Source organism: Carassius carassius, chromosome 30 (assembly GCF_963082965.1).
Source record: "Carassius carassius chromosome 30, fCarCar2.1, whole genome shotgun sequence".
Taxonomy (NCBI): domain Eukaryota; kingdom Metazoa; phylum Chordata; class Actinopteri; order Cypriniformes; family Cyprinidae; genus Carassius; species Carassius carassius.
The window spans coordinates 6,599,215-6,613,867 of NC_081784.1; the positions used below are offsets into that span (position 1 = coordinate 6,599,215).

General features: G+C 37.1%; 1 protein-coding gene across 2 annotated transcripts in view; it reads left to right on the top strand.

Annotated features, from left to right (window-relative positions):
- Positions 1-6,354: 6,354 nt before the first annotated feature.
- Positions 6,355-14,653, top strand: part of LOC132110481 (lysosomal cobalamin transport escort protein LMBD1) — a 71,758-nt gene continuing 63,459 nt past the window's right edge. For both annotated transcript variants that reach the window (XM_059517120.1, XM_059517121.1), the window contains exons 1-3: positions 6,355-6,482; positions 7,965-8,141; positions 13,467-13,530. In XM_059517120.1, coding sequence (XP_059373103.1) covers positions 6,414-6,482; positions 7,965-8,141; positions 13,467-13,530 — 310 coding nt within the window. In that variant the 5' untranslated portion in view covers positions 6,355-6,413. The remainder of the gene's footprint in view (positions 6,483-7,964; positions 8,142-13,466; positions 13,531-14,653) is intronic.

The following is a 14,653-nucleotide window of genomic DNA, read 5'->3' on the forward strand; positions in this document are numbered from 1 at the left end:
TAACTGATAATGCCTGTGCTTCATTTAGAGTAAACTAATATGATTTGTCATTCTGCACTTAATCTATGGTAAAGACACATTCATTGTTTACAGAATGTTAAGTAGTTTTGTCTTGAAACTGATTATAGGAAAATCTTTCTATTATAGATCATGTGTTTGTTTAGACATTGTTTTTGTGTGGTGTGTTTAAAATCCAGATGTATGACAATGATTATGTATTTCTTGACTCCTTTGTTGTAGACTACTTTAAAAACACAGTGGAGTCCTGTTTCAGATCACTGTTCACCTTTGGATGACCTCTAGTGTGATCTCCATCTCTCGAACAGTACTGATTCGCTGCCAATCATCTGCGTGGTAACTGAATTAAAAAAGATGGCACTAAATGGAAGATGCTAATATTAGGCTATTTGTTCTGAGGTGTAAGGGATGGAAATAGTCTTGATTACATTAAGGGCTTAATGGCTCCCAATGTGTCACTCAGTAAAAAGTTGGCAAGCAGGTACACTTGAAGAATATCTAGCACTTACAGTTTTGTGGTTATCATCAAAGACACTTGGATCATGAATTCATCATTCATGGTGGATCTCAAATAAAGAAATGGAAATTAAAATTTAGCAAGTAACATTAATTATTTCAGAGACACTTGGGCTAGATTAAATATGAGAAGAGTGTGGTTGAATAGTTCCAGTCAAAACATTTGCACACTGTCCCATCAGAAGGGTTAAGGGATTTTAAAAGATTAAACTTTAAATCTGAGAAGGGATTTCTTTCTCATGAGGCAAGAATCAAGACAGATGGTCATTTTATTTTCGAAAATCCAATTTATTTCTTGCATATTCTTATTTCTTAAATGCCTGTCAGCTCAAAAAATCACTCACAGTATAGGCGGTTGAAATTATTATCATCTATTCATTATTTATTTGGAGGAAGTCGTGGCCTAATGGTTAGAGAGTCGGACTCCCAATTGAAAGGTTGTGAGTTCGAGTCCCGGGCCAGCAGGAATTGTGGGTGGGGGGAGTGCATGTACAGTTCTCTCTCCACCTTCAATACCATGACTTAGGTGCCCTTGAGCAAGGCATCGAACCCCCAACTGCTCCCTGGGCGCCGCAGCATAAATGGCTGCCCACTGCTCTGGGTGTGTGCTCACAGTGTGTGTGTGTGTGTGTGTTCACTGCTCTGTGTGTGTGCATTTCGGATGGGTTAAATGCAGAGCACAAATTCTGAGTATGGGTCACCATACTTGGCTGAATGTCACGTCACTTTCACTTTTTCATTATTCACTTTTTGTTTGTTTTTTAATTAAATTTTTATTTTATCAGAATCTTTTTTTTTTTTACATTTTATCTTAATCATCTGATATGATTATTTTATGATTATGTTTTATATAAATTACCTGGAATTACCATTGTTTATAAAAGGTGCTCTATAAAAACCAGGCCTTGCCTCATAATAATAATAATAATTTATAAAATTATGAAATTGTTTTCAAACTCAATATTTATTTTATTTTATTTTGTATATAATTTTATTTTTCCTTTAGGTTTTTATTTTTGGATTCACCCCAGACTTTGGTAGAGTTCACTAAACGATGTCATCAACAAAATTTTGGCAACTATAGAAGGTAATGCAACTAAAAGAATTCTTTACATTAATGCTAGAGTCTTCTGTGTATATATGGGTAGGGAAAAACACATGAAACCCGCTGTTTCTATTTGAAAGACAGCATTTTTTTAGCTTGAGAAGCAAGTCTCCTAATGTCTCATAACAAAAATCGTTTGCGGCGATACAGGATGGCTGCTTCCGTGACGTGCTCTGCAGTTGTTTTTGTGTTTTTGTTAGTTTATCCTGTCTTTAGTTATATTCCTGCAATCAGTTTCACCAGGGACGAATTGCTGGACATCCGGCAACACACATCACCCGATATATCACCGGTTTTCGACTATTCTGAGGTTTTGCTGGACATTCTTGTCTGTGGAGCGGCGCACTCGTGAGACTCAGAAAACGCGGATTTCGAACGTCGTTGCCTAGCATCCATCTGGCAAATCTCCGCTCTCTACCCAACAAAACGGACGAACTTCTTCTGCTCTCTCGGACAAATAAGGATTTCTCACACTCTGCTGCTCTGTGTTCCACGGAATCTTGGCTGAATGACGCCATACCGGACAGCGCGCTCCATCTGCCGGACTTTAAGCTATTCAGAGCGGACCGCGAAGCAGAATCAACGGGGAAATCGTGCGGCGGCAGGACATGCTTCAATGAACGGTGGTGTACAGATGTAACTGTGTTAAAGAAGATGTGCTGCTCAAATCTCGAAACACTCTTCATTAACTGCAAGCCGTTCTATTCGCCGCGGGAGTTTCACTCGTTCATTCTGGTGAGTGTTTACATTCCTCCACAAGCGCATGTGAGCTCAGCTTTACAGAAACTCACTGAGCAGATCACAGAGAACTGCCAAAATACAGACAGCATGTTACATGTCCCACAAGAGACAGTAATATATTGGATCACTGCTACACCACAATAAAGGATGCATATCACTCTGTTCCACGAGCAGCTTTGGGACGTTCTGGTTCATCTTATACCGACCTACAGGCAGAAACTAAAATCAGCTAAACCTGTATTAAGGACTGTAAAAAGATGGACTAATGAAGCAGAGCAGGATTTACAATCTTGTTTTGACCTCACTGACTGGAGTATTTTTGAAGCTGCTGCCACCGATCTGGATGAACTCACAGAGACCGTAACATCATATATCAATTTCTGTGAGCAGTGGCGCAAAAAGTGGGTATGCGCCATATGCGGTGCATAGGGGCGCCACACCATGGGGGGCGCCAAAGCTATGGTTAATTTTTTTTTTAATAATAAAAAATAAAAATGTATATTAAAAGTTATATATATAAAAAATATATATAGATTTTAGAGGACTAACAGGCGCCGGTGCCCTCATAATATTCCATCATAGAATTTAGACATAGAACCTCGCGAGTGGGTGGGGCGCCGTGAGCGCTGAGTAAGCAGCAGTAACGTTAGTGCGTTGTCGTTGAAACTCGAAAAAGATGGATAAAACAAAAAACCTCTCGGGGGCTAAAAATAGAAAAAGAAAAAGGGAAAAGGAGATGGCATGTCAAGGGATGCGACAGCAGCTAAATAAGTGATTGGTGAAAGGCAACAGGTAGGATTTAAAATGTGACGTCTATGGTCGGAGAATATGTAAAACTGGAATATGAGCTGTCATTTATTCTGTCATCACCCGGGTGCTGATGGCGCGCGCGCACAGATGAGACCTAAACAGCACACGTTGATATCTGTGTTTAAACTAAACTAATTTAAGCTTTGTCAGTTTAAACATTTAAGAGGCAGAGGACGCGAGCTTGCGCGCGCAGTGAGAAGATTTGTGCAATGCCCGTCTTGGTAAGTATCCTACTGTATAGCAGACAGCCAGCTGAACGTAGGCCACTGTATCAGTGCATTCTCTTTATATTAATTGAACAGCAACAACAAAGAAATCACTCATTGCTCTTGATTAAAAAGCTTTTGTAACAGATTGTTCAGTTTCTCCTAATGTTGGCTCGAAAGGCTATAATGGTCAAATGGGTTGTTACTGATGCCCCCTCTACTCAAATGTGGAAATCTATGATATCTGAAGTTGTAACTCTAGAAAGATTGAGGTATTATCGCAATGGTAAATTGCTTCTGTTTAAAAAATGGGAGAATATTTTTAAGTGTCTAAAGATTAAACGGTCATAAACAAAAACTGGATAGAACAAAATGTTTTGCTGCATACCCCTCTAACACTGGATAGTTGCGCCCCTGTCTGTGAGGATATATGCATTCCTACCAGGACTCAACTAAATTACAACAATGACAAACCGTGGTTCACTGCAAAACTCAGACAGCTCTGTCAGGCCAAAGAAGATGCTTACATGAAGGGGGTCAATGTCTTGTATAAACAGGCTAAATACACACTGGAAAAGGAGATCAAAGTGGCAAAGAGGAATTATTCTGGAAAAATAAGGACACAGTTTACTTCGAAGGACTCCGCATCAGTGTGGAAAAGTCTAAAGAAGATCACCAATTACAATACACCACTCCCCAGCACTGTGGAGAATCAATGACTGGCAGACGATCTGAACGAGTTTTACTGCAGGTTTGAAAGAACGCCCATCACCTGCCATGAACGCCTCCCCACACAACCATTCACACCATTCACAACTCCTGCAACCCCTCCTGTACACCTCTCCAAACAACCGTTCACACCATTAACAACTCCTGCAACCAGCCCTGAACACATCTCCAATCAAGCGCTCTCACCATTCACACCTCCTGCACCCCCCCTCTCCCCCACACCTGCAATTCAGATCAGCGAGGATTCGGTGCGCCAGGTCTTCCGGAAGCAGAAAAGGAAAAAAGCACCAGGCCCAGATTGTGTTACACCAGCCTGTATAAAATCCTGTGCTGACCAGCTGGCCCCCATCTTCACAAAGATCTTCAACAGATTGCTGGAGCTGTGCGAAGTCCCTTCATGCTTCAAATGCTCCACCATCATCCCCATCCCAAAGAAATCCAAAATTACAGGACTAAATGACTACAGGCCCGTGGCTCTAACGTCTGTCGTCATGAAGTCATTTGAAAAACTGGTGCTGGCCCACCTGAAGGACATCACTGGACCCTTGCTGGATCCTCTTCAGTTTGCCTACATAGCAAACAGGTCTGTGGACGATGCAGTAAACATAGGACTGCATTATGTTCTGCAACACCTAGACAGACTTATGTGGGGACTTATGTGAGGATCCTGTTTGTGGACTTCAGCTCGGCCTTTAACACGATCATCCCAAACCTCCTCCTGCCCAGACTAACTCAGCTCTCCGTGCCCACCTCCGTCTGTCAGTGGATCAACAGCTTCCTGACAGACAGGCAGCAGCTAGTGAGGCTGGGAAAATACACATCCAGCACCCGTACAATCAGCACCAGAGCTCCCCAGGGCTGTGTTCTCTCCCCACTGCTCTTCTCCCTGTACACCAATGATTGCACATCTAAGGTCCCCTCTGTCAAACTCCTGAAGTTTGCAGACGACACCACACTCATCGGCCTCATTCAGGACGGTGACGAGTCTGCTTACAGACAGGAGGTTAAAGAGCTGGCTGTCTGGTGCAGTCTCAACAACCTGGAGCTTAACACACTCAAAACAGTGGAGATGATCGTGGACTTCAGGAGAAACCCCCCTGCACTCCCCCCACTCACCATCATGAACAGCACTGTGACTGCAGTGGAGTCATTCAGGTTCCTGGGCACCACTATCTCTCAGGACCTGAAGTGGGACATTCACATTGACTCCATTGTGAAAAAGGCCCAGCAGAGGTTGTACTTCCTTCGCCAGCTGAGGAAGTTTAACCTGCCACAGGAGCTGCTGAAACAGTTCTACTCCACCATCATCGAATCTATCCTCTGCAATTCAGTAACTGTCTGGTTCAGCTCAGCTTCTAAATCTGACCTCAGAAGACTACAGAGGGTAGTCCGGACTGCTGAGCGAATCATCGGTACAACCCTCCCTTCTCTTCAAGAACTGTACTTATCCAGAGTGAGCAAAAGGGCTGGCAAAATCACTCTGGACCCCTCACATCCAGCACACTACCTCATTGAACTGTTGCCATCTGGTCGACGCTACAGAGCACTGAGCACCAGAACTATACACTATTTATATTTATATATACATACACTTATTTATCTAACACACATACTTAGCGTACACTTAAATTTTTTGCACATAATATACCTGTCATACATTGTCAATTTGTATATTTTCGTTCCTTACCTACCTATTTGTATTTTTTAAATTTTTTTATTCCATTTTGTGTTTTTTGTTCTGTCACTGTCATTATGTTGCACTGCGGAGCTTCTGTCACGAAAACAAATTCCTCGTATGTGTAAACATACCTGGCAATAAAGCTCATTCTGATTCATTCTGATTCTAATGTATTTCATTGTAAGACTATAATAAGAGTCCTAAATAAGAGTCCCCCCTCCCACAAAACATTAGTAATTCAAACTACTTTTTATTGCAAAAATTAACAATTTCAAAAGTTCAAATTCAATTACAATTCAACAATTGTGTGCATTTAGATCACAGAATCAAAAACAGTAAAGAAATACAAATTTAATAAGAATAAAATAAATAATAAAATGAAATCTGTCTTAATCTGACTAATATTTGAAATTAACATTTATAAAGTGTTCTAAAGTGTTTAGTTTATAATATTAAATTATATAATCGAGATATAATTAATGTATGTAAAATTTCACAAAAAAAAAAAAGTTTAGTTTGTCTTGTTTTTGAGCCAGAACGCTCCCGTGTGTTGTGTGACGTCGCCGGTCACAGGGCGAGCGTCAGCCGTGTTGCAGGAAGTGAAGCAGTCATGGCGACCCCAGTCGCATTACTCTCCGAATCTGTGCTCGGATGGTCTATTTTCACCATTGTTTTACTGGTGAGATATATGAAGTACCCATTATAACGTGTATTTACTAGTATTACGTTGTTGAACGCGGGATTTCCGCGTGTATTCTGTCACGTATTATCCTGGTCGATGTGTATCTTTTCCTGGTACATATATCACATAAGTGAATAGATCTAACTATTATGATTATATACGCCATATCATAAACCTGTTTATGTTTGCAGCTACATTATATATGTAGATTTTTACTAAGTTGTCACACTAAACTGTTTAACTAGAAATCGATATTTCTAAAAATAGACGAATGGAACTCTTTTACTAGAAATAGATCCCTCCAATTTCTATAATATAGTGCAGTTTATATTCAAGTACAAGTACATGTGTTATTAAAATTAAAAGATTTTACCTACCATATTTTTAATGTATTATTTAATTGTATGTCCTTAACTGCTTACTTAATGCTTACTATTACTGTTTAGGGGTACTATTACTTCATAGCTTTCTTTGTTTGGTGACCAATGGCTGATGGTTGCAATGTTCAGGAAATCGTTTTATTTTTGCAATACCATTTAGTGGTACAGACACACCGCACCTTTAAATATAATCTATTTTTATTCTACCTGGTCGAGGCGTTTAATTAAAGTGCTGCCCGAGACTTCATTTTCTAATTAAAGTGCATCCTTCTCAAGTTTATCAAGTGCAAAGAGAGCAGTATTTCCTGTTATATAATTGATTTGGTGCATCCTGATTTAAATGCAGAGCGTTGGGTCATTATCTGACCAACAATTCAAGCAGAATCTAATACGCATAGGGCTCTTAATTGATCTTGTCTGAAAACAGCATCCTGTAATCACAAGCTAATTTTAGCTGTGTCCTGAGAGCTTATAAAGAGGGTTGTGTTTGGAATACAACCTTTCAGTCTGAAACAAGTTTCTTTTTAAAGTTGGACTCTATTAGTGTTTTTTTTTTTTTTATGAAGTACTGTATATAATGCTTTTCAGAGACCGCTGTCTCAGAGGCTCCTAATACTGTAGGCCTTTTTCTTCATTCTTAGAGAGGAGCTATTGCCTGCTAGGCCAGAATTGCAATATTAAATCATGTTTTGAGTTATCTAAATAGCACTTGTAAGGCTTGCATGGCCTTTAAAGTGAGTTTGTGTTATGGGAAGGCCAGCTGTCTGTTATAACACTCATCGGTCTGACACCAGAGAGATTTAGGCCGGTTAAACCATAAAATCTATGTGTGAGTTTAATAAATTATAAATAAATGATACATTTATGCCTAGCTGATATCCTTACCTTTACTCTGGTCAAACTCTTATGTTAAAAATGTAATTAATTAATTAAGACATTTGAACACTGACGGAATTGATATTTGTCTACAAAACTTATTTCAAGCATTTAACCATTAGCCTTTAGGCTCAAAAATCATGAGACTAGTGGTATAGTACATAACATTAATTTAAATGGAATATTTTGATGCAATTCCCATATTGTTCACTTGTATCTTCAGGTCATCGTGGCCTTCTGCTGGGTCTATATTCGGAAATATCAGAGCCGGCAGGAGAGCGAGGTGATCTCCACCATCACTGCGATATGCGCTCTGGCCATTGCGCTCATCACATCGGCTCTTCTTCCTGTTGACATCTTCCTAGTGTCCTTCATGAAATACCCCAATGGCACTTACAAGGTAACCAGAATCCTGTACAGAGATGTTGCTTAATGAAAACTCTAGCTCTGTAGCTCTATTATCCATGTTCTCATTCATTGTTAATTTTGTTTTATTGTTCAAAACAAAGTAATCATATGAAATGAGAGCTCTGTACGATAAGTGATTTGGATGTCTGGCATGGATGTTATTGCTATTAGTAGTTTATTGTCACCACTTGTGGATACAGTGGCATTTCCTTTCTAAAACCTCCTATTATTCAATCAAATCCAATAAGAAGAGAGTTCAGTACTTCAGATTTGAGTTCACAAACTGAATTGAGCACATCTTTCTTTTACGCTGAGACTCAAATGATCTAACGAGACAGTGGTTACTATGGCAACTGGATGGCATAATTAATGAACCCACAGCCCCAGCATTCTTCCTTACGGATAATGAATAATTAAGCATAGAATTACCTCCTCTGACATGAGATCTTTAATGAGTGCTTCACTTAGAACTTCTGTGTAACTTCCTTGCGTACAATGAAAGCACATTATGACCCGAGCCTGTCAAGTTTTAAAATGGAAAAAAGTGCCCTCAAAAGAAATTAAGACAACTTTTGCAAGTCTTCTGAAGTCAAACAACAGCTTTATGTCAGGCTGACTTTTTCTGTAGCTCTCAAATCTAATTTGCACTCCCACATATTTAAACTTTGGCAACATAATACTTTCGCCAACATATTAGAACCAATAGCAATTTGGAAATTTGCACAAATGAGATATTCTAGCTAGGATGGATCTCAAAGAATTCTGTAATATGGCTTTATATGCACTTTTTTTTTTAAAGACACCTTTTTCCAATCTGAATCACAGCAGAGTCTACCTTTCACTTTATTCTATAGGAAAAGCACCTCTGCATAATATCTTCTCTAAAAATCCCTCAGAAATTGAAACTCATAAGACTTTAAACATCTTGAGGTTCAAGAAATGTATTATACACTATTTTACATATACTACCCTATTTTCATTTTTGGGTGAACTGTCCCTTTAATTGGAGAGCGAGGGTCAGATACTTCTAATTCCAGTGTTTGTATTTGATTACATTACATTACAGCACCATGAACTTATGGATGTCTTTGCAAAACACATGGAATGTTGAATAGATGTGGGCCAGACATGAGGTTATTTCCATTGTTTAATAGTCAAACATGTTTTGACTATCAACAGTTGTCCACCGAAAGGGTTGATCTAAAAATAAATACATACACACCGGCAGTATATTCACCAGGCAGTGTAAATCACTGCTCAAGTGTTTGTAATGTCCAGAATAAATTGAGATTGACAGACAGTGCTGGTCTGGTTTTCATTTGAGGTAATGAGCAGCCCTAGGATTGTTAAAAAAAAGGTCATGACCAGATATTACTTTATCAGAATTAGACGAGATTCATTACCGGTTTCATTTCGTTAATGGGAAGTTGAGGGTTTTGAAGTGTTCTGAAGAAGACAGACTTGCTTGTTCATATCAGAGAGATCATCAGACTAGGCGGAGTAGAAGAGGTTAACCTAAAGAGATTCTCAGTGACCCTTATCGGGTTAATCAAGATCTCTGATGAAGCGGCTGATCTTTTTGTAACACCCTTCCTCAAAACATTTGAACTTTCAATAGATTATCTTGAGTCACAGAGCGCTGTAGTCTAATGTATTGAAAAGATCAGCACTATACAGTACAAAGAGGTTATATTATCATGTAAATTGGAATGAAGCATTTCAATCTTTTTCATTCATTATTAGTCTGAAAAGTCCAATCAGGAAAAACTTGATGGTTCTTGATAATATGAGGATTTGCAATGCTTTTGTCCAATTAATAACACTGTCACTGCAAATTTGCAGATAACGTAAATAATAAGAAATGTGCAGTGTGAAACGTCAGTTTATTATTACCAACGATTAAATGTTAAACCCGGGTTAATTATGAGTATTGTGAAACATAAATCAATAAAGTCTAGGATTCTATTTACCTACAGTATAGAATTTCCCAGGGTTGACTATTTCAAGTTTTAAAAGCATTTTATAGCTGTTCAGAAATATCAAATTTAAGTTGCTGGGGTATATTGTGAGCAATAGCCAAAAAAAATTGTATTGGTCAAAATTATAGATTTTTCTTTTATGCCAAAAAACATTAGCATATTAAGTAAAGATAATGTTCCATGAAGATTTTTTTGTAAATTTCCTACCATAAATATATCAAAACTTAATTTTTGATTAGTAATATGCATTGCTAAGAATTCATTTGGACAACTTTAAAGGTGATTTTCTCAGTATTTAGATTTTTTTGCAGCCTCAGATTCCAGATTTTCAAATAGTTGTATCTCGGCCAAATATTGTCCGATCCTAATAAACCATACATCAATGGAATGTATAAATAAATACATCAGATGATGTATAAATCTAAATTTTTGTGATTTGTGTTTGCTAAGGTGAACTATTGCTTACATAGAGTTTTACAAGGATTAAACTTCATTTGTGTAACGAACATAAATAATATCTCAAATTGTGTGGGTTGTTGAGTAGGGTTGTGTTTTTATTGATCGAAGTGGTCAACAGATTTACATAGAAGTATGGGGTTAGAACTGTTGCATATTTGCATATTAGATAATTCAATTGATTTTGAATCACATTTAAAAGTCACAAATATTAAACAAATTCACAAACATATTTCTTTAATATATAAAGGAGTTTCACAAATTAACAAATAAATACGAGATTTACAAATAAAAAAGTATCCACAGATATTCACAGTTGTTACAAACAGGAAATTTCCCATGTAACTTTGACTAAATTAATTTTTGTGAAACTCCTATAATATATATTTGTGGATTTCATTCTTTATTTGTTGAATGTGTTTAACTTTGGTGAATCTCTTTACATTTATTTGCGGCTCACAATCTATTTCTATTATATAAAATAAGCAAACATTCTGCCCCCATACCCGAGCTATGAAGGCCCAAGAATATCCCAGAAATGTGAGGTTTTGCTGTCGACTTGTATAAGACTCATTTGCCCTTGTTATATTGTGTAGAAAAGTATTTATTCTAACTGTTCTAGGAAGCTTACAGCAGATTCTGATGAAAAACGCTCACACAAATGGGTGGGAAAATGTCGCTTGCTAATCGTTCTGAAGCCCGCTGTGATTCACATCGCATAATAAATCAGGCAGACAGGTGCTTTTTGTTGTAGGTGGTTGAGATGGAAGGAGCCATCAAGTCTTGGATAAACATGTAAGATTATGGCAGCGATCTCCTTGGCTCCGGCCTTCCGGTAATCCGTTTTTCTGATGTGACGATCAAATGTATCTCTCCTCCAGTCAAGTAAGCTGGCTTAATGGGCAGAGGAACCTTCCCGACTAAACATCTTCTTAATGCAGCCTGTGCACGTAGGACTCTGTAGGTTTATTTCTGTTTCTCTGCCCTAAAGAGATTACAGCAATGATTGACAGGCCTGGGTTTGGCTAATGAGGATGCAGTCTCACTGCTAAACTTGTAGCAGTGCTAGAGTTTTCTTGATAAATTGTTGTTAAATCAGGCTTGTTTTATTCTACAGATCTTTGTTATTCTGTAGGTGTTCTTTGGAAACCCACAAAGCTGATCTGCTTACACTAGGAGACAGATTTGTGGCACCTACAGAGGCCTCAAGAAATATTTGGACACTTAAAAAATATCAGTTTTGTTTACTGTGTTGTAGTGAGATACTGTCCTCTCCAGTCCACCCCCCTCCCTTATTTTTTTAAATAGCCAGTATGCATACTGGACTTAACATTTATTTTAAAGGCTTTATTGTAAATAAATAATATTTGATATAAAATAAGATTGTAAATAAATAAGATTTTTTTTAAAGAAGTGAATTTATTTCTTCTGCAAGGATGCATTAAATTGATCAAAAATTACAATAAAAATATTTTAAATGTATTAGAAAAACATGCAGTTCTTTTGAACTTTGAACAAAATTACTGTTTTTACTGTGTTTTGTTAAAATCATATAAATTCAGCCTTGTGTAAAAGATTCTTTCAAAAGCATTTAAAGATCTTCTATAAATAAGCACATACACTACCTTACATTATGTTTATTTATTTATTAATTGTAGATATTAACAGAAATGCCATGAGGAGCAAATATAATAATTCCAGTGCCCATGGTTGTGGACAACTTGGAATATCAGGGAAGTTTAAAATTGTTAATTACATGCTTGGAAAACTGGAAAATTATATATATAAAAAAGTTAGCTATTACAGCTATACATTTGTCTTTGTGAGTTTGATCTTTATGCAATGTCATTGAAATTCATAGGTCAACATATATTTGTGAAATATCTGATTATCTCTGGACCTGGTTAGATTCATTAAGGCTGACAGCAAGTATCCAACAATGGAATTATGTTTTTCTAGTGCTGGTGTAGCAATTATGGGTTTGCTCTTTTGGCATGATGAAACGGTGAGTTATGAATGTGCGATAGAGTTCATCGAGACAGAGAGAAAGGAAGAGAGAGAGTGATTTACTGCGGCAAGGCAGACAGCAATTCTCTGGCATTTGGATCTACTCCGAGAACCTGTGAGTCATCAAAGTGTCAGGTCACGTTTTTGATGGAATTTTTAACACACTGGGAATAAAAAAAAACACTGCACCTGGAGAGCCACTTCTTTGTATCACCACTGTCCCATGGCACCATTTGAAGTCCTGTCATAAAAATCATGTTTTACCTCACTGTATAAAACAGTATATTTGTTGGTCATGTTTTTATCCTTACATGAGATACAAATCCTGTTATTATATTGTATTGCACTGTGTATCTTATAAGACAGTCAATTTAACATATTAATGCAGTATTATTCATTTACAATATAGAATTAATCATGCCTGATATTCATAAAACATCTGTTTAATGATATGGCAATAAAGAGCAATTTTTTGATAAAAAAGTGCTTTTTATGTCTGCCACAGTAATATGTTTTCAATTATATAAAATTATAAAATGATCATAAGCTTATATATATGTGTGTGTGTATATATATATATATATATATATATATATATATATGTATATATATGTGTGTGTGTGTGTGTGTATATATATATATATATATATATATATATATATATATATATATATATATATGTGTGTGTGTGTGTGTGTGTGTGTGTGTATATATGTGTATGTGTGTGTGTGTGTGTTTATATGTATACATGTATATGTGAGTTTATGTTAATTTTATTATTTTATATATTATTAATTATTATTATTTGTTATTAAGTGTGCTAAATGAATCAGCAGTGATGTGATTTTTTTTTTTTTTTTTTTTTGTAAATCCAGGAATGGGCAGCAAGCAATGAGACCAGACAGCAGATCGAAGACTCTGTTTTGTACGGCTACTACAGTAAGTACTAAATGACACTATTTTGGTGCAGTAAATAAAATGTTCTTACCTTGCATTTTAGAAAATGTTCCATTCATATTCATTCATCATCTGCCCTTATTGTTTGAGTTTCATTGTGGGAGCCGGCACAGTCCAGTCCGCAGCTCATCGTTAATGTCCATTCACTCGGGTTATAAATTATGGTGCGTGCACAATGTGACATAAGCCTACAAAAGCTGTCAGTTCAGTCGCAGGATGATTTTATTTGTGTGGAACCGTTTTGGTCAAATTAAGCTAAAATGAGTGCAGTTTTCGGCTGAATAAATCTCTTGTCTGCGTGTATTAAAAAAAAAAACACATTAGTAAGTGACCTTTTCCTTGAACAAGGTCGGAAGGGCTCATGAACATGGTTGAACTCAGCTTTTTGGAACTGCATCCTCTCTTTATGACTTCATAGCATTAAACATGTCTCAGTGACAAGCATGCGCGCTTTAATTGAGTCCTCATTGCTTCCACTTTAAATAATATTTTTTAGGAATGCTGGGACAAGGTAACATAAAATTAAGTTATTGCACAGTTGCTTGATTATTATTAGTGTTTGCAAACAGATGCTGCGTGGAACAGGCCGTCAGTAGTAGAGCTGCGTGGCATCTGTTGAGCAGCGCCAAATGTACTAGAGACTAGCTATCAGCCAATGCAAACCAGCCAATCAAAACCCCTTTCTTCCATAGTCAGAAAAGCATCAGATTAACAGTGACTGCAGGTAGACACGTCACAAATCCCCTGTCCAGCTGTTGGCCCCGGTTCTCCAAGAACAAAACAAAATATGATTTTATGCTCAAAATTGATTCGATGAAGTCTATAAGATATACTTTGACAACAAAACTTTTGTTTTCAGGAGAACTTAAGAGTGATTTGTGCCAGAACATAATGCAGGGAAAATATGCTGTTTTGTAGATAACGTGAAGCATTTACATGCAATGCATTTACTGCAGCATTTCAGAGTGAAATAGAATATTCACTGTGAAAGTACAAATTATTAATGGCATAAAAAAAGTATATTATGAATGGTACTTATTAAGGTTTAAGGCTCATTGATGTTTGACTCGGCCTGGAAATTTTGCTAAAAACATCTCAAATGATT